Below are 19,817 nucleotides of genomic sequence, written 5' to 3'. Positions count from 1 at the left end.
GGCTCCCCCGAGCGCCTGTCCCGCGCGCGCGTCCGAATCTCCCGCCAAAAGCCCCCCTCGCCCCGCCCCGCCCGCCGCGCTGAGGCTCGGCAGCCCCGGCCGTCCCATGCTAGGACGGGGGGCAGCGTTTCCTCGGACCTGTCCCCGTCTGGCCGCACAGCGTCGGTCCGCCGCCTCCCGGAAGGCGGCGTCGGGGCTGCGGTCCCGCGTTCCCCCGCCCAGGCCCGGGACGCCTGCGAAGCGCGCGCATCCGCCGGGGCTCCCCCTCCGGCCTGGGCCCGATGGTCTCGCCCGTCGCGGCGCGCGCGCGCGCGCGCGCGCGCGGGAACTCCGGGGGCGGAGCCGGCACCACATAAAGGCGGTTGGGGGCGGGGCGCGCGCAGAACCTGTCAGCGCCGGCGCGGGTGAGGCAGCGGTCTCCACCTCTAGCCCCGGAACCCCGCCGCCGCCGCCGCCGCCGCCGCCGCCGCCGCCGCCGCCGCGCTTGCCATGGCCTGCCGGCCGCGCAGCCCCTCCGTCTTTGGGAGCCGCCGCGACGGCGGCAGTAGGTGAGGCGGGCCGCGCGCCCCGGGCATTCCGGGCGGGCCGGGCGGGGGTCCGCGGCGGGCGCCCGGGGCCTCCCCTTGACGCAGTGTGTCGCCCGCAGTCCGCCGTCCCCCGCGAGATGGAGCCTCGGGCGGAAGCGCAGAGCCGACGGGAGGCGCAGGAGGCCCGACGACGCCGAGGGCCCCGCGAAGCCGGCGGGCGACGGCCGCCCGGAAAGGTGGGCCCGGAGTGCGGCGCGGGCGCGGGGCGCCCGGGGGTCCCGCCCGGCTGGGGGTGGGGTCCCGCGCGCTGGCGGTGCCCGTGCCCCTGCTCAGCCGGCCGGAGGGAGCCGTGCCGCCAGCGGGTTGGGTCGCGTGTGTCCTGCTCCGGCGGTGGCGCGGCCTGGGCGGGGGCCTGCGGGGCAGGTGCGCTTCGTGCAGAGCCTTCCCGCCGCGGGTGGTTCCGGGCCCCGGAGAGGCCGCTGGGAGCCGGGGGTCAGCGGGGAGGCCGGGAGCTCCTGGGGCGCTGGCGAGTCAGGCCCTGTGGGCGGCCCTTGTGCAGGGAGCGGCTGACCGGGACGCGGGCGCTGTGGGGGGAACGTGCGGGCACTGGACTTCCTGCGGTTCTGCACTCGTTGGCGGGCCCCGGGTTCGGACGGGAGTCTGGGGAGACTCAAGGCGCAGGGGTGGCTCGGAACACCCTTGCTGCCCGCGGAGCCGTTTGCTGTGAAGGAGAGGGTAGGGGTAGAGCTGGCCCGGCCGGGGAGGGAGACGGCGACTGGAGCTGGCAGTGTGGACGCTCAGAGCGCCGGGTACTGCACGAGTGTGGCCTGTGCGGAGTGGAACCTTTTAAAGACGCGCTGCTGGGAGAGCTGCTCGGGCAAAGACGCTGATGTGGCGGGCGCCTGGACGCTGCTGCAGCCGGACGTGAAGAGAAGCGACGGAACCTCGTGGGGATCAAGATCTGAGTGCTCGGCGGTCTCCCGTTTAGCGGAGGAGAAAACGTTAGGTCCTTATACGCTGCCTCCAAAGTCCTCTGTATCCCCGTGGGTGGGCCTCTGGCTCGGGAGTCAGCCACCGGGGCCTTACTCCTCTAACAGGGCGGCGGGAGTGCCCTTGGCTCCTATTGGCTCTGTGGGGACTGGCTGCTCGTCCCTTGTCCGCTGAGGTGATGCCAGGGGGGCGCACGCGGGTGCCTGTAGTAGGGCCCTTAGTTCCTGGTTCGAGGTAGGCTTTGTTTTCCATTGGAGCACTTTCCCCTAAAAGTACTTTTGTCCTAGAATAGGATAGGTTGAATACGCTCGCTTGATCTAGAAAGGTGGCCTTAGTTTTAGAAAAGGTATTTTCTATTTTACCAAACTATGCGATGTAGTGGAAGGTCGTTTGTAAGCGCCTTTAAAGAGTTCAGCAGTCTGGGGGCGCCTGGGTGGCTCAGTGGGTTAAAGCCTCTGCCTTCGGCTTGGGTCGTGATCCCAGGGTTCTGGGATCGAGCCCCGCATCAGGCTCTCTGCTCAGCGGGGAGCCTGCTTCCTCCTCTCTCTCTCTGCCTGCTTCTCTGCCTACTTGTGATCTCTGTCTGTCAAATAAATAAATAAAATCTTTAAAAAAAAAAAAAAAAGAGTTCAGCAGTCTGTCATGGCCTAAACCTGAGCCTCTTGGTCCACGAGTAGGGACACTGAGGTCCAGCTGTCGACAACCTTCCACGTGGTTCTTTTCTGTGTCTGGGATGCAGTTACTGAGTCACTTTAACTTTTGGTTCTTTAAATTGACTTCAGACCCTGCCAACCATTTTTAGGTTCTGGAAGCTTAGTTTTAGAAATCTTAGTTTTTCTGGGTGAGATAGCTGTAAGAGAAGAAATGGTAATTGCGCACAGGGATCATTCATCTGTTGCTGCGGTGGCATGTGGTTTGCAGCTAGGGTGCATCTGGTCTCTTAGAGTGGCACCTGGAGTTGTGTCTATCTTTGGTGTGTCAGTGGCGGCTAATAGAAAATTGAGGAAAAATAAAAATGTCGGTTTGCATCTAATCTGCAAATAATAGATATACCAACAATTCTGAGTGCCAGAATTCTTGGTATTAAGCCTTTTTCAAATTGCTCTTTTTTTTTTAAAACAATTTTTAAATTTGAGAGCGCATGCGTGCAGAGGCTGAGGGACAAGCAAGACTCCCCACTGCGCAGGGAGCCTGATGTGGGGCTCGATCCCAGGATCCCAGGATCATGACCTGAGCCAAAGGCAGGCACTTAATGGACTGAGCCACCCAGGCACCCCCTCCTTTTTTTTTTTTTTTTTTTTTTTTTTTTTAAAGATTTTATCTATTTAACATCACAGGCAGGCAGAGAGAAGAGGGGGAGAAGCAGGCTCCCTGCTGAGCAGAGAGCCCTATGTGGGGCTCAATCCCAGGACCCTGAGATCATGACCTGAGCTGAAGGCAGAGGCTTAATGAGTCACCAAGTCGCCCCATAAGTTGGTCTTTTTTTTTTTTTTAAGATTTTATTTATTTATTTATTTTTTTAAAGATTTTATTTATTTATTTGACAGAGAGATCACAAGTAGGCAGAGAGGCAGGCAGAGAGAGAAGGAAGCAGGCTCCTCGCAGAGCAGAGAGCCCGATGCGGGGCTCGATCCCAGGACCCTGAGATCATGACCTGAGCCGAAGGCAGAGGCTTTAACCCACTGAGCCACCCAGGCGCCCCAAGATTTTATTTATTTATTTGACAGAGAGGAAGAGATCACAAGTAGGCAGAGAATTAGAGAGTTAGGCAGAAAGAGCCAGGGAAGGGGGTTCTCCACTGAGCAGAGAGCCCAGTGCTCTCTGAGATCAAGACCTGAGCCCAAGGCAGAGGCTTAACCCAATGAGCCACCCAGATGCCCCATGATGAAAGGTTTCCTTGATCTCTGGATTGAACTGAGCTCCTCGTTTACACTTAACCAACTCTAAGGGGTGCTGTTTCCAGTACGCTAAGTCCTAATGTGGCAGGGACTCCTATGTAAATTCTTATTCCTCTATTCTAATTAGGTGGTATATTCTGTATAGTTAATTAGGTACATTTAAAACTAAACAGTAGGCACCATTTATTAAGTACCTTTTATGTGGTGGTCACTTTTCGTAGTATGAAGTGTTATCTAACTCCTTTTTAAAATACTGAAAAATAGTTTCTCATTTTGTAAATGAAAGAACAGGTTGTGTTCTTGCCTGTGCTGAAGGTGGCTTGTTCATGTGGCCTTCCCCCCAGTGGACTGTTTCCTCATGATCCAGCCAACACCGGTAGATGGTGGGTGCCCGCAGGTTCAACAGATAAACCTCCGAGAGGCTTGAAGTGAATTGCCCAAACTCAGTGAGCTAATAAGCGATGGAGCAGAGAGTATCCTGGAGCCCATTCCCTCGACACTCTGCAGATAGCGTGGGAGCATCTCCTAGTGTGCTGTTTGAAAGGATACTGAATGGAGGTGTCCTGGTTCAAACATGCATTTTCGTTGTATTGCAGTTTTACCACTCCTGAAGGCCCGAAGCCCCGTTCTAGATGTTCAGACTGGGCAAGTGCAGTTGAAGAGGATGAAATGAGGACCAGAGTTAACAAAGAAATTGCAAGGTATACATCCCAGACCCTTGTGAAGTGTGATCCGTGGTGTTGCTGATTATATGTTAGTTTCGAGGTGTGTGTTAGAAGGATGATTCTTCGGAGGCTGGTTCCCATTCCAGCAGCATTAGCAGTGCCTGACCACTTGTTGGAAGAGCCCATTCTCAGACTTCACCTGGCCTGCTGAATGGGAAACTCCGGTGGGGTCCAGCCATGCCTTAAATGAGCAGTGCAGATGCATCTGCTCACTGAAGGACTGTTGTCTTAGTGGCTGTCCTTCCACCGTGGCGGTAGGTGGGAGGTGGTGCTACCATGATGTCTCTAATCTCTAACCTACCATGATGCCTCTAACCTACCACATTGAGTTCCGCCACCCCAGCCAACTGTGTGGCTCTATTTATTTATTTTTAATTTACTTTATTTTTTTAAAGATTTTATTTATTTCACAGAGATCACAAGCAGGCAGAGAGGCAGGCAGAGAGAGAGGAGAAGCAGGCTCCCCGCTGAGCAGAGAGCCCAATTCGGGGCTTGATCCCAGTACCCTGGAATCATGACCTGAGCCGAAGGCAGGGGCTTTAACCCACTGAGCCACCCAGGCGCCCCTATTTATTTATTTATTTTTAAAGATTATATTTATTTATTTGACAGATTACAAGTAGGCAGAGAGACAGGCAGAGAGAGAGGAGGAAGCAGGCTCCCCGCCGAGCAGAGAGCCCGATTCGGGGCTTGATCCCAGTACCCTGGAATCATGACCTGAGCCGAAGGCAGTCTTTAACCCACTGAGCCACCAGGCACCCCTGGCTCTCTCTTTAGGTAGGGAGTGCACTTTTGTCTGACACCTGGTTCAGGTAACAGCTCAGAAGTGGGAGAGCACAGGGAGGGGTCCCTGGCTTGGGGCCTAGGAGCCCCTTGCAGTTGTAACCAAAATTGTTATGTATATTCAAGTTCTCAGAAACTCCAAGCCTTTGCCTTGACTCATTATGGTTCAGACGATGCATCCTTATGCACTGCTTTTCTCTCGATTACAGTTTGGTATTTTGGGGTCTTTCCTTCCATTTGAAATATGCCATCCAACCCAGCTGATTGAGCTTTGAATTGAAATGCTGTGGCTCATAATCAGCTGGAGTATATTGAACTGAGTCTCTTGGCTCTTAAATCTTCGGAGAAGATGTGTCATCTGAGCAGGGAAGTTGGGCCAGCCTGTCTGTGCCACCTCTGCAGTGCTTGATGGTGCTTACAGCTATGTCAGGAAAGGCCCAGGCCACACACGTGTTAGTTAGGGGCCCTCAGAGGGCTGCTTGAATTTCTTTTAGGTATCAAAATGTATGTGTGTGGGTGGGTGGTATGCCTGGTTAGAAATGGGCTCCTCCAGCGTTTGGAACTAGTTGTTTTATTTATATAGATCTCATTTTTCCCAACTGTAGATCTAGGATGTCTGATTTGGTCTCTTGTAGTTTCTGTGTTCCGTTCCCAAGGCTCGTTAACAGCTTTCTGCACATAGCCTATCTGTCCTGACCCTTGCCATGGACTGTTTGCGGATCTTGTTGATGGAGATCCCTGTCTCTCTTGACCCTCCTTTGGTGGATCTCGCTTTGTTATGCAGTTGTCTCATAGGCCTATCTCCAAAAATTGTTCTACTTTGCAAAATAGGCCTGCTCTATTTTGGGCCACCTTGCCGATCACACCCTTACTGATGGAAAGCTGCTGCTCTAGTAAGACCCTGGTGGTTTGACCTACTGCTGATGGTAGTCTGCCTTTTTTACCAGAATTTAGTTCACTGTACTTCAAGAAGGATAATATGCACTACACACCACCTGTCTGGAAATTGGAAAATGGGTTTTAGTTATACTTGAAGCCAGTCTGTTTCATCTGGAGTCCCTGAGAGAATGAAGCCCTACATAATGTGATACCGAGGACCTGCTTTCTCAGTTCTCACAGGCTGGTATAGAATCAGAACTTTTCTAGGTACGCAGGAAGTAAACTCGTTTGTTACTTCCTGGTTTCCAAACTGTACTTGGTGCCTCAGCAAACTGGGGGGCCTGGCACTTTTGGAAAAGGAGACAGTAAGGTATGACATATTTCAGACATAGGAACTTCTAGCTTGAGGTGGTTCTTGGCTTCAGTGTTAGATTGAGCTACACTCCTCTGGCTGACATACCTTGGCAAAGCAGGGTTCCGGTAGTTGCAGTGATAGAAATCAAATGCCTCCTGAAATCCATGTGGAACAAGACTGGGGTATGTTCAGTCTCTTTCGCAGATGGGAGAAGGCGAGCAGAACCCAGTAGGCATACATGTAAGGACTTGTGGTATTAGAAATAAAAAAGTGTTTATCTCAATTTAGGTTTATTTTTTTTCAAAAAGTGGATCTCACTACTTAACCTGAAGCTGTTAGGGGCTTTTTTTGGCTTAGAGAATCTCTCCATTACATATGGCGGTGCCCAAGGTTATTGAGGTAAATCGTTTGCTCCCAGAGCCTGGCTGCTCTAAGCACTTTGTACGAGCTTGGTCTATAACTGACCTTATGAGAGAAGGTGACTGAGGGAGATTGAAATAAAATGGAACCACTGTGCTGTTACCCTGATTCACTTACCAGACCACACTGCTCAGGGAGAAGGCCTGACCTCTGGGGGCTCCCTGAAAAGCACTGTGTTAACTTGTATACGTTTCTTTTTCTTTTTCTTTTTCTTTTTTTTTTTTTTTTAAAGATTTTATTTATTTATTTGACAGAGATCACAAGTAGGCAGAGAGGCAGGTAGAGAGAGAGAGAAAGCAGGCTCCCTGCTGAGCAGAGAGCCCGATGTGGGGCTCGATCCCAGGACCCTGGGATCATGATCTGAGCTGAAGGCAGAGGCTTTAACCCTCTGAGCCACCCAGGCGCCCCAGATTGTATACGTTTCTAAAAGAGCAATGTTTATTTTGTTCTCAGATATAAAAGAAAACTACTCATAAATGACTTTGGGAGAGAGAGAAAATCCTCATCGGAAAGGTAAATGCCATGTAAATGTTTCTTTTAATTCAATAGGCCTGTCACTTGCTGGTGAGAAGAACTGCACATGGGATGCTGGTTTCCCAGCAGCTTGTGCTGCTTAGTCCTTTCCCTGCTTTGGAATTTGTGCCTGTTATGTACTACATTCCCATGGAGACAGTTCTGGACTGTTCTGGAATTAACGTGGTTTAGAATCCAGAGGACAGATGTTCTTTCATTGTTGTGTTTTAGCATTGTCTTATGTAGTGGTCTTAATCTTGAGGCTCGTTCTGTCCATCTCCTCTTTAGTTCTGACTCCAAGGAGGCAGGGTCTGCGGTGCCAGCTGACCTAGAGACAGACGAGAGCGTCCTGATGAGAAGGCAGAAGCAGATCAACTATGGGAAGAACACCATTGCCTACGACCGCTATATTAAAGAAGTCCCCAGGTAGTCTTGTGTCACTGGCGTGTCCTGATGGGACTGTGGGGCACTGCAGTCTAGTCTCTAGTCTGCTTCCGTGGCAAATCTGACTTGGTGTACTTCATGGCCGCTGAGGACCACTGAACCACTTTGAGGCGCTTATGTGACAGATGAGGAAGGGAGGGGACTGAAAACCCAGAGACAGGAAGATAAGAAACTAACATGTTACAGTTCAGAGCGTTAGGTAACATTTCAAGTCCCAGCAATGCTGGGTTTCAGACATGTAAAGCCATTAACATGCGTGATAGGAGAAGAGTAAAGTTCAGGTTATAGGTTGTAAAGATGGTGTTGGAGAAAAACATGAACTTTGTCCCCTCTTGTCCCAGCAGCGTGCTCTTACTACCCTGCTCCTCACACACAGGTTTGCAAAGAAAGCTCAGAGAGGGTATCCATTTCATGGTAGGACTAGGGGTCATATATGCTTTTCTGGAGCACAGATGGCAAAGGGAGAGTAGAGTCAAAGGGGCAGTGCTTTTTCGTACATAACTTTTGCTCATTTTATGGTCTCAGCTGATCTACAATTTTTGATAACTCTAATCTCAAGAATTTTGTTAATCTTCGAGCTGACGTACAGAGCTGAATGGTATGTTCTAGAACAACCTCCCTCTTTCCTGTAGACACCTCCGACAGCCTGGAATCCATCCCAAGACCCCCAACAAATTCAAGAAGTATAGTCGACGATCGTGGGACCAGCAGATCAAGCTCTGGAAAGTGGCTTTGCATTTTTGGGATCCTCCAGCTGAAGAAGGATGTGATTTACAAGAAATGTATGTCTTCGTTGCATTTTTTTTTTTTTTTAAGATTTTATTTATTTATTTGACAGAGAGATCACAAGCAGGCAGAGAGGCAGGCAGAGAGAGAGGAGGAAGCAGGCTCCCCGCTGAGCAGAGAGCCCGACGCGGGGCTTGATCCCAGGACTCTGAGATCATGACCTGAGCCGAAGGCAGCGGCTTAACCCACTGAGCCACCCAGGCGCCCCTCTTCGTTGCATTCTTGTCCTCTGTTTCTGCAATTAGTGCAGTGATTGAAATCACATGATCGTTTATGTGCAGGTTATCATGGTACGGAGGGCCCCTGGGAGTTCTGAGAACAGAGCAGCCAGCGGCCTTGGCTTCGTGTGTGTTTGCCCCATGTGCAAGTGTGGCAAGTGGGGAGGGTGGTGGAGGGAGGAATCTGCCTCCTGGATTTAATTGCTTTTGCATAGCTAGAGAAAAGGAGATCAGTAAACCTAGTGATATGAGGGCTGTTATTTACTTGTTCTTAAATTTTAATAATTTTTAAAAAATTTTTAAAAAGATTTTATTTATTTATTTGACAGAGAGCGATCACAAGTAGGCAGAGAGGCAGGCAGAAGGGGAGGGGGAAGCAGGCTCACCCCTGAGCAGAGAGCCCAATGCGGGGCTCCATCCCAGGAACCTGAGATCATGACCTGAGTCGAAGGCAGAGGCTTAACCCACTGAGCCACCCAGGTGCCCAGTTTGTTCTTAAATTTTAAAATAAACATTCTGAAAGGTATTTGAGTAACCTATTGAACTATGAAAATAAAAGGTCTTAATTAAGGAAGCTTTTTACTCCCCCCCCTTTTTTTTTTAAAGATTTTTATGGTCGGGGGAGAGAGCATGAGCAGGGAGGAGGGAGGAGGGGCAGAAGAGAGGGAGAAACAGATTCTCTGCTGAGCATCAGGCCTCAAACTGAAGGTAGCCCCTTCACCCAACTGAGCGCCCAGGTGCCCCTCCCTCTTGGTTTTTCAACTCAAGCCTAGTTGGAAAGGTCTCGGGCTGGGTTTTTGCCCCAGGGTGAGGACAGCCATAGAATAGGGAGGTGGAAAGGACTGTCTTGCATGTGACCCCTCCTTGGGCACCTGTTGTCAGCTCCCTCCTGACCTGGGCCTCTGCCTTCCTCAGAGACAGGTTTATTCATTCAGCAAATACTTGAGTTCCTGCTTTGTGCTGGGGACATTTATTAGAAACTGTCATTTTTGGGGGCGCCTGGGTGGCTCAGTGGGTTAAGCCGCTGCCTTCGGCTCGGGTCATGATCTCAGGGTCCTGGGATCGAGCCCCACATCGGGCTCTCTGCTCAGCAGGGAGCCTGCTTCCTCCTCTCTCTCTGCCTGTCTCTCTGCTTGTGATCTCTGTCTGTCAAATTTAAAAAAAAAAAAAAAATCTTAAAAAAAAAAAAAGAAACTGTCATTTTTGAAATGAGTTATAACATGGCTTTACAGATTTGGCCTCACAGATGTCGTAACATCGTACCGATTTTTTTTTCCTATTATGACACTGTTGTCTGTTCTCTAGGAGTAGAAAATTGGAAAATTAGCGATTGCAGTATTCACCTCCCCCCGCATTGGGCCTGTATTGATGCTTCTGTGTAGAAGGATGCTTGTGGGTGTGTAAATAGCTGCACCACAGTTGAGAATAGGCAGGTGGTGGTATTCTCTGAGCCAGGTGGACGTTTCCCCTTGTGGTCACTGTGCCAACCCTACCTTTGCAGGGCAGGGAGGTGGGGGTTCACTGGAAACTCCCCATTGCTTTGGGAGCAAAGGAGATACTTGGCAGTCGGTGTTTGTACCGGGCAGCATGCTGATCGTGCTTATATTTTGTGAACGGGCTGGGAGCACCTCTCTGCTTTAGGTGGTGGCTGATGCACCTGTTTGCTTTCACTTGGCAGACATCCTGTGGACCTTGGGGAGATGGAGACAGAGTCTGCAGAAAGCAGCTGCGAGTCCCAGACGAGCTCTCAGGATAACTTCGTAAGTGCCTTTTCTTGGTTTCGTCTCTCACCATGGTGTTTTGGGTTAGTTGTTGACTGCATCTTCCCCTTGGTGAACTGGCATTGAAGATGGAGTTCAATTCTGCTACTTCTAAAGGGGCTCCTTTATCTCTTCTCACGTCACTGAGATGTCAACTTGATGGCATTCCTAGGTAGTAGCCTTAATTGAAGTTTTTGGTTCAGTCCACCTACTCAGTCCTGCCATTTTCATTTTAAAAGTGAAAGGCCTTTTTTCCTGGATTCCAGTGTCTGTGTAGGTCTTGTCCCTGACATGGATTTTAGGCTGTATGCGTTTTGTGGTGGTGATTTGCTAGTGCAAGATTACTTGTTAGTTACTTCTAAATAAAGGTATGCTTTGGGCCTAAGGGTTTCCCCCACATTTGCCGATTTTTAAAAATTACATGTCTTTGAGGGGAAAAAAAAACTATAAAGATGAAGAACAATATACAAGGGGCGCTTGGGTGGCCCAGTGGGTTAAAGCCTCTGCCTTCGGCTCAGGTCATGATCCCAGGGTTCTGGGATTGAGCCTGCATCGGGCTCTCTGCTCATCGGGGAGCCTGCTTCCTCTCTCTCTGCCTACCTCTCTGCCTACTTGTGATGTCTGTCTGTCAAATAAATAAATAAAATCTTAAAAAAAAAAAAAAAGAACAATATACAAAATTAGCTCATCTAACCCTGTAGTTGCTGGTTGGGTGCACGTTCCTTCAGACATTTCTGCATGTGTACAAGCAAATATACGTGAGCAGTTTATAATAAGAGCCCTTTATTACCTTTATAAGGAGACCACCCTAATATTTGCATATGGAAATACTTAGCATATTGAGTGAAAAAAATAGATTGAAGCTAGGAAAAAGCAAATATTTGTTGTGAGGTACTTTAGGCTCTCTGTGGGATCATGCTGTACTATATTTGGACACTTGAGAAGCTGGTAAAATAAAGGTGCATAGTTGCCTTTTTCTTTCTCTTTTTTTTTTTTTTTTTTTTTTTTTTTTTTTTTTGCCTTCCATCTGTGTCCCACCTGTGACAAGCCTGGCATGTGTCCTTCTAGTTTTGTGGCCCATCTGCATACCTTGCCCTCTGTGTGACTCTCCCACAGGAGAGGAATAGCAAAGTTAGATCATGAGGCATAGAGCTTAACAGGTTATTTTTGAAGACTAATGACATGGAAAAATTTTGGAGATAAATAAAAGCAGGATATTTAGTGATGGAATGATTCCAGTTTTGTGGATATTTATGTGTATATAGGACTAAAAGGGACCTGTGAAAATCTCAACTGGTCCATCCTTAGTTTGGATCAAGGGTAACTCTTGTCCCCGCTCAAGAAACAGATTCTGGGGGTGCCTGGGTGGCTCAGTGGGTTAAGCCTCTGCCTTCAGCTCAGGTCATGGTCTCAGGGTCCTGGGATCGAGCCCCACATCATGCTCTCTGCTCAGCAGGGAGCCTGTTTCCCCCTCTCTCTCTGCCTGCCTCTTCTTGTGATCTCTCTCTCTCTGTCAAATAAATAAATAAAATCTTAAAAAGAAAAAGAAACAGATTCTGAACATCCCACCTGCAGAATCAGGAGTTAGAGGGAGATGCTCAGGCCCAGGGGGCAAGGAGGAGCTGGACCGTGAAGATTAGAGATAGGAGTCCTGGGGGGTCAAGAGGAGGTGGTTCAGAGATGGCTGGATATGCTGAAGGGAGGAGAAGCTCAGGACTAAGCCCTTTATTTAGTGTTACACACACCCAGATAACTGGGTCCATCAACCACCCCAGTAGACATGGACACAGCCATGATGTCATTGTGCTCCAGAAATGTCATGTTGACAGAGCACTCCTGTCTAATCAGCTGTCTGTGTTCAGGCCTCCTGGTTGCCCTAAAAATGTTCTTTTTACAAGTCTTTTTTTTTTTTTTTTTGGATTCACAGTTAGATCAAGGATAATTGCCATTTCTTACATCTTAATTTAGAATAGTCTTCCTCCCTTTTTCCTCCCATTACATTAACTTTTTGGGAAGACTTCAGGCTAGTTTTGTAGCGCAGAGTTCCTCATTTGGGAGTTCTATTGTTTCTTGCAGAACCAGATTCAGAGTGAACGCTTAAGGCAAGACCATGGTGGGAGTATATGGCTTGTTGTCCCATTATTGGGGATGTTAAGTTTATAATATGATTCAAGTGGTATCAACCGGATTTCTTCCTTGCAAAAATAACTTTTTTTTTTTTTAAAGATTTTATTTATGTACTTGAGAGAGAGAGCACAAGCAGGGGGGCTAGAGAGGGAGAGGGAGAAGCAGGCTCCCCACTGTGGGGAGCCACATGTGGGATTTGATCCCAGGATCCCAGGATCATAACCTGAGTGGAAGGCAGACACTTAACCGATTGAGCCACCCAGGCGTCCCTAAAAATAACTTTATTTTTAACATTCATTTAAAATTTTGGTTTTAGTTGGTATAAACATTGGGTTTCCCTGGGTTTAAAAACACGCCCTAAATCATAAACTCTCTTAACCTTTGATTGTATGATCTTGTAATTAAGCCTTTTTTTTTTTTTTTAAGATTTTATTTATTTAAGAGAGCGAGAACATGAGAGGGGAGAAGGTCAGAGGGAGAAGCAGACTCCCCACAGAGCAGGGATCCCGATGCAGGACTCAATCCTGGGACTCTGGGATCATGACCTGAGCTGAAGGCAGTGGCTTAACGAGCTGAGCCCCCCCAGGTGCCCCGTAATTAACCTTTTTTAATGAAAAAGCAAAACCTCTTTAGTAAGGCAGGTCAGAAATATGCTTAATCAAACACTGCTTTCTCCTGGCCTGAGAGCCATTGTTCAGTTTTGTCCCATCTTTCAGCAGTATTTTGTGTTCACAGAAGGTGCGCAAGGGCGTGCACATCTTTCTGAGCTGCTTACTTTATACAGTGCTTTGGATCTAGCACCTATGCTCCCTTTGGTAGTGTAGTTACTGGGGATTGTGAGTGAGTGCATAGACCTTGACATACGCTCTGTCACGTGATTCCTACAAGTTGTGGGGTGCAGGATGGGCTCAGTGGGGCCTCTGTCCTCTTTCCGGTGCTAGAGTAGCTCAGCCAGGTCCTCCTCGGCCAACAAGCACGTGCTCCGCAGTTTGGGGGGGGACTCTGCTTCACACGTCACAGGGAGCGGGTGGTGGTGCCCCCAGTCCCCGATGCAGCCCCCTGAGGGTCAAAGGGCTGGGGCTCAGACGCTGTGAAGGGTCTCTGAGTTCTAATGGGTTGGTTGGTGGGTAGGGATTTGACCTATCCACCGCGTGGAAGTAACTAGGAGATGGATTTGAATTTTCTCTCAGTAGCATTCCAGCACACACAGACCTTCGCTGGCCATGCTCTGTCTGGGTCCTGTAGAGCTGTGGGCGCGGGAGGCGGTGGTCGAAGCCTATGCTTAGTGCCTGCAGCACTAGGCTCCAGGTGCCTTGGGAGCTCGCCCTGAATGTGCTCCTGTCTTCTAGGACATGTACTCTGGCACACCCACTAAAGTCAGGCACGTGGACTGCGGAGTGGAGGACGAATTTGATCTGGAAGCTTGTTTAACTGAGCCCTTGAAAGATTTCTCAGCCATGAGCTAACCGATGCCACCTGGAGGCTACTGGGAGCGAGAGTTGCCTCCACCTGGCAGGTTGGGGGCCGGCCAAGCATGTGTCCTGCATTGGTAACTGGAGGGTTTCTGTTTCTAGTTCATTACTGCATTATCTCATGGTGAATTGTTACTCTTGCCTTATTTTCTTAAGAAATGTTAATTTTATGTATAGTGAGTATATTTTGCGTATTTTAAATTGTAAATGGAACTAAATCCAAGGAAAACTGAACTTGAAGCAGTCTTGGGAACTTAGTTGCTTAATCTGTACCATCCTCCAAGTTAATCTGACAAGCTGATTTTGACTGGTTTTCCCCCAGTATGTTAGACATTGTTACTTGTCAGATGGCTGGTTTGGGGTTAGCCACACATTCATGGGGCCAGTCGTGCATCAGCTTTCTTTACTGGTATCTGTGTATTCTCATAATTGGATGACTTTAATATCTTTATGGAAATTTAATATGGGGCCTTTTGTCAGTATGTCAGGGTGTGGTTTTTTTTTTTCCTCATACAGAGCACTGGATAGTCAAAGATAGTAAATTAAGCTGTTAAGGGATTTTATGTAAGTTATACAGTCTTAATTTGGTACTTGTAAATAGCAGTAGGTAGGCCTTCTACCTGTAATACTCCAAGAGTTAAGGCAGCAGAGGGGTTTAGAGAGAACATTTTTTTACCGTCCATTAATTTACCATGTAAAATTGCTGTAAATGATGTGTATAGATTTTCTGTTCAAATACTCAATTGTAAACTTCTTGTTAAGACTGTTATGTTTCTATTGCTTTTGTATGGAATGATACTGCAAAAATAAAAAGAAAAGAACCTTCTCTAGCTGATTTATTATGTTGCCAAATAGGCTGACTGCCAAGTGAATTCCTGTGTTTGGAGGACCTTACCATGTGGCGCTGGGGAGAACAGTGCACAGTGGTGAAGGAAGCTTGGCCCCAGCTCACTGAATTCTGCCCAGTGAGGAGGACCTTATTTTATGTTTGGAGCTCTGATGGCGGATCTTGGTTTGGGCCGGAGTCACATCCAGATCTCCTGTCACTGCAGAGCCTGGCCATACTCGGTGGCGTGTGCCCAGTAGACTTAGGGTGGAAGCCGGGGGATCTAGGCTTGATACTCATTCAGCAGCGGAGGTGGGTGGCAGGGCTTTCCCTGTTTCCTGAGACACAAGGGCTGTGCAGTCTGCCTCGGAGCAGGGTAAGCATCAGGTTTCGAAGGGCAGCCTTGACCACTGCGTATCTTCTGTAATTACGCCTGTGAACCCTGGAAGCTTGGCCCACGGATGGTCTCTCAGACATGATGCAAAGGATGGATTTTGGCAGATTTGTTCAAGGTCTTTCAAAAAGGCAGGAGCCCTTCCTTGTTCGCTTTGTTGAGCCCATACTGTTGTGTCAGACACAGTTCTGGTAGGTTTTGGAGACCTGCAGGAGACTGGGTGCTCCAAAGTGTGTACTCACAATCTACCGGGTACAGAAGACTGTAAGTACAGTGTCAGGTTAAGGGGTAAGAACAGAGATGGGCAGGGGGATTGGGGAGAACTGGCAAGTGGGAAGTTGTCATTTTTTATAGATTGATTTGAGAGATACCTGATGAGGTGGCCTTTAGACAGATATGATCTCAGGGAGGAACAACCACCTCAGAAGGCAGCAAGTGCAGAGGCCCTGGGGTAGGCATTTGGTGTATAGACTACTGGCAAATGGCTCACGTGTGGGAGAGATTTTGTAGCTGGGCAGGAGCTGGCAGGACTTTGAGGAGGAAAGTGCCAGTGGGTGCCTCTGTGGCTTTGAGGAGACCTGGGGTCAGGGGCTTGGTGGGAAGGTGTGCAAATACTAGGAACTGGAGCAACATGGTCCTGGCCACGTGGCAACGGAGTTGAGCAGCACTGTTGCATGTGGGGTGGGGGTGGAGGAGGACAGGCTGGATGGCTGCCCGGGTGTTCTAGGCGGTGCCTTGGGCGCCCCCGCTTCCTGTTGGAGCTCTGGCTGAAAGACCTGAGGAGAGCAGGAGCCCAGGGAAGGGCTTGTGGGCAAAGGAGCAGTGCTCACTGGTCTCCTGTGCCTTCCGCCTTCCCGGGGACAAGCAGGGCTCCTGTTGAGACCCAGGGTCCTGGGATGGCCAGGAAGGTGTGTGCTGGGATGAAGCTGCAGCTGTGGTCTTGGCTCATTACGACCTTAAAAAATCGGGACTCCTTTCTAGGTTTCCCAGAAACTCTAGGGCCTTCCCCAGCGGAAGCTTGAGATGGAGAGGGGCTTCTTCTTCTTTTTTTTTTTTTTAAGATTTTTTTTTTTTTTTAAGATTTTATTTATTTATTTGACAGAGAGAAATCATAAGTAGGCAGAGAGGCAAGCAGAGAGAGAGGAGGAAGCAGGCTCCACGCCGAGTGGAAAGCCCGATGTGGGGCTTGAACCCAGGACCTGGGATCATGACCTGAGCCGAAGGCAGCGGCCCAACCCACTGAGCCACCCAGGCGCCCCTAAAGATTTTATTTATTTATTTGACAGAGAGAAATCACAAGTAGGCAGAGAGGCAGGCAGAGAGAGAGGAGGAAGCAGGCTCCCTGCTGAGCAGAAAGCCCAATGTGGGGCTTGAACCCAGGACCTGGGATCATGACCTGAGCCGAAGGCAGCGGCCCAACCCACTGAGCCACCCAGGCGCCCCGAGAGGGGCTTCTTCTAAGGAGACCTGTGCGAAGGCCAGGAAGTTTCACAGGAGGCTCAGAAAGCTTTGGAGAGAATCCCATTGTCAGAAACACTGCTGGTTTGCGCTGGAAGGGACAGGCAGGAGGAAGTAAAGAGGGGCCCTGGACCCTCTGGATTCCACCGGCAGGACCCATGGGGGAGGAAGCTTCAGGGCTGCAAATACCGCCTGCCTTTTTTTCCCTCCCTTTGGAGGTGGGAGCGGGGTGGGGAGAATCTCAGACTCCATGCTTGGTGCAGAGCCCAACCTGAGGCACGACTGGGGCTCGATCTCACAACCCAGAGATGACCTGAGCTGAGATCACGAATCCGCTGCTTCACTGATGGAACCACCCAGGCGCCCCAAACATAGGCTGCCTTTTGTGGAAAAAGAATAATTCAGAGGGTGGACCCAGGAACCCAGAGGCAGAGCCAGGAAGCATGGAAGCCCTGATGGAGCAGGACCAGGCCCAGAGGCTCCTGTATGCTGGCCCCTCAACTCTGAACAGCAGTGTCTGGAGCAGTTGACCCAGGTGGGGCCCATTGCTGCGCATTGTGTGTATATGTGTGGGGGTGGGGTGGGGTCTGGGGACAGAGCAGACACGATGTCTCTAGCTTACAGGTCTTCAGACTGAGAGGATCTCCACACCAGAAGAGTCCTTCTTGGGATAGATTCTGGTCTTGGGGCTGGTGTTGTAGGATGAGACTTGGAGGCCTTGAGGGGCTTGTCTCTAACCTGTGGCTGAAGGGTGGACTGGAGTGGTCTTAAACAAGGGTGAGGAGGCTGGGTTGGCTGGAGCAGGGGTGTTACACATGTAGACTTAGGCTGAGTGAGGTGGGCAATAGCAAATGTGAGATCTGATTTAGGTTCTAGAGGAATCATTCTGGCTTTTAGCTTCATATTTATTTATTTATTTTTAAAGATTTTTATTTATTTATTTGACAGAGAGAAATCACAAGTAAGCAGAGAGGCAGGCAGAGAGAGAGGAGGAAGCAGGCTCCCTGCTGAGCAGAAAGCCCAATGTGGGGCTCGAACCCAGGACCTGGGATCATGACCTGAGCCGAAGGCAGCGGCTTAACCCACTGAGCCACCCAGGCGCCCCTAGCTTCATATTTAAATTCTTGGAATGCTGTTTAACAACAAGGAAATCAATCTTCAGACTTTAGTTCTTGCCTTTTGATGCCGTTAACATAATTTACTATTTTCTATATGAGTGTTACAAATAACCAATAGGCTAGGATCCAGTCCTCTTTATTCTTGGCTCTTGTACATCAAATGAAGAAGTGTCAGAACTAAATTAAGTTTGTCCTGCATGATTAATTCTTCACACTTCCAGGGTGATTGCTATCTCGCTCCCATTGGCGATTCATTTTCCTATCTTCCCACGTGTAGACATGGTCAGCTTATCAGGATTGTCATCCTGTGTCCCCCAACTTTTTTTCGTGTGTTGAAAAGCCACTCTTGTTTCTTCCTGGTCTACCATGAACCTCTCCATTTGTAGGAAGACATCAGTGGATCCTCTCAGGTGAGTCACTGGTCTCTGCCTGAACCAAAACCCTGCACTTTTGGCTTTCTGGATCGTGTGGGTGGTTTTTCTGTTTAACAGAGGTCTTTTTATTCCATGTAGGCAAAGTCCCATCATGGTGCTAACGCTTGCATGTTAACAGGTGAGCAGTTGTCTTTGAACCTGGGCTGGCGGGTGGGAGGAAGTGTGCCTTTTTTTTTTTTTTTTTTTTAAAGATTTTATTTATTTATTTGACAGAGAGAGATCACAAGTAGACGGAGAGGCAGGCAGAGAGAGAGAGAGAGGGAAGCAGGCTTCTTGCTGAGCAGAGAGCCCGATGTGGGACTCGATCCCAGGACCCTGAGATCATGACCTGAGCCGAAGGCAGCGGCTTAACCCACTGAGCCACCCAGGCGCCCTGGAAGTGTGCCTTTTTGATCATCGGTTCTGCTTACTTTATTTAAGGGTGGTTCTAATAAGTTTTTTCTGTGTTTGTGTGCATGCGTGTGTGTGGACGTGCGTTTTTTGCTTTACTGTCACTGTTTCCTTTGCTTTCCAGTGTGCAGGCTTTACTTGGACCTTATGCCACTTTGTAAAACTCACATTTCAAAGATGCATGTTGTTTTCCAGAAAAATGATTCCCTCAGTGCAACATAGGAAGCCAAGTCTCCAAATATCGGCACTAAGGACCTTGATGACTGGCTTTCCAACAAAGGCACCAACTGTAGGTGTCCTTAGCTCTCTGCCTGGCCGCATGCGCATTAGGGGCCACTGAGTGTGGACGGTGGGATGCAGACCTGTTCTGTCTCTAAGAGCAGGATAATAGCATCTACCCCGTAGGATGTCAGGAGTTCAGGGAGACCCTGAGTGCCACGTGAGCAGCCGTGGTTGCCAGGAGACCCATGTACTGCATCACCACAGCCCTGCACAGTGCTGCACGGTGCTTCATCCTTCACCACCACTCAGGGCAGGGATGGTCTTCGGGCAGAATAACCGGCCCTTGGGAAGCAGGAAGCCAATGACAGAGGTGTCCTAGTCATTTCATGGAGGCTGAGATGTGGGTGGGTGTGCCCGGGGAGGGGTCCCAGGGCTCATTCAGGTGTGTGCTGCTCCTTCAAGTCTGTGTCAGGCCATGTGTGGGGCATGTGGCATGTCCCCCCCCGTGGCTCTGAAGGTGATTCTGAGAGTGCTTTCCAGTGTGACAGCTTTTCGTGTCCTTGGCGTGCACTCTGGGTAAAAGGCAGAATTTTAGTTGCTTTTTCTTTTTTTTTTTTTTTTTGCTTTTTCTTTTTTTTAAGATTTTATTTATTTGACAGAGAGATAGCACAAGTATGCAGAAGGCTGCAGAGGGAGAGGGAGAAGCAGGCTCTCTGCTGAGCAGGGAGTCCGATGGGGGATTTGATCCCAGGACCTTGGGATCATGACCTGAGCTGAAGGCAGCTGCTTAACCGACTGAGCCAGGCAGGCGCCCCAGAATTTTAGTTTCTAGAGGAACTTTCTTCCTATCCTTGGGCAGAATTGGGCCTCTCCTTGGGCCTGTGGTTGACGCAGGCAGGCGGGATGAGGCTGTACGAGTTCTCTCTTGATGCACGACAGGTTTCCCCCAAACTTAGTGGCTCATAAGAAGGATATTCTCTCCGTTTCTGTGGCTTAGTGGGGTCCTCTCTTTCAGGCTCTTGCACGACTGCAGTGGAGAAGTTGGCTAGGGCTGGGGTCCCATCCAAAGGCTTGACTG

At 49.6% G+C, this 19,817-nt stretch overlaps 1 protein-coding gene across 2 annotated transcripts; it reads left to right on the top strand.

Moving 5' to 3' along the window:
- The first annotated feature begins 375 nt into the window (after positions 1-375).
- Positions 376-14,723, top strand: SLBP (stem-loop binding protein). Of its 2 annotated transcripts, XM_047718613.1 has the most exons (8): positions 377-548; positions 647-763; positions 4,012-4,116; positions 7,031-7,090; positions 7,379-7,516; positions 8,167-8,316; positions 10,217-10,298; positions 13,775-14,723. In XM_047718613.1, the coding sequence occupies exons 1-8, from the start codon at positions 490-492 to the stop codon at positions 13,889-13,891; spliced, it is 828 nt and encodes a 275-aa protein (XP_047574569.1). In that variant the 5' UTR covers positions 377-489; the 3' UTR covers positions 13,892-14,723. The 2 variants fall into 2 exon arrangements, with proteins under 2 accessions (XP_047574570.1, XP_047574569.1); XM_047718614.1 differs by lacking the exon at positions 4,012-4,116 and having other exon boundaries at positions 376-548.
- Positions 14,724-19,817: the final 5,094 nt, after the last annotated feature.

This window comes from Lutra lutra, chromosome 2, assembly GCF_902655055.1.
Source record: "Lutra lutra chromosome 2, mLutLut1.2, whole genome shotgun sequence".
In the NCBI taxonomy this organism is placed as follows: domain Eukaryota; kingdom Metazoa; phylum Chordata; class Mammalia; order Carnivora; family Mustelidae; genus Lutra; species Lutra lutra.
Note: the sequence above shows the minus strand (reverse complement) of the source record. Positions and strands in the feature narration are given on the sequence as shown.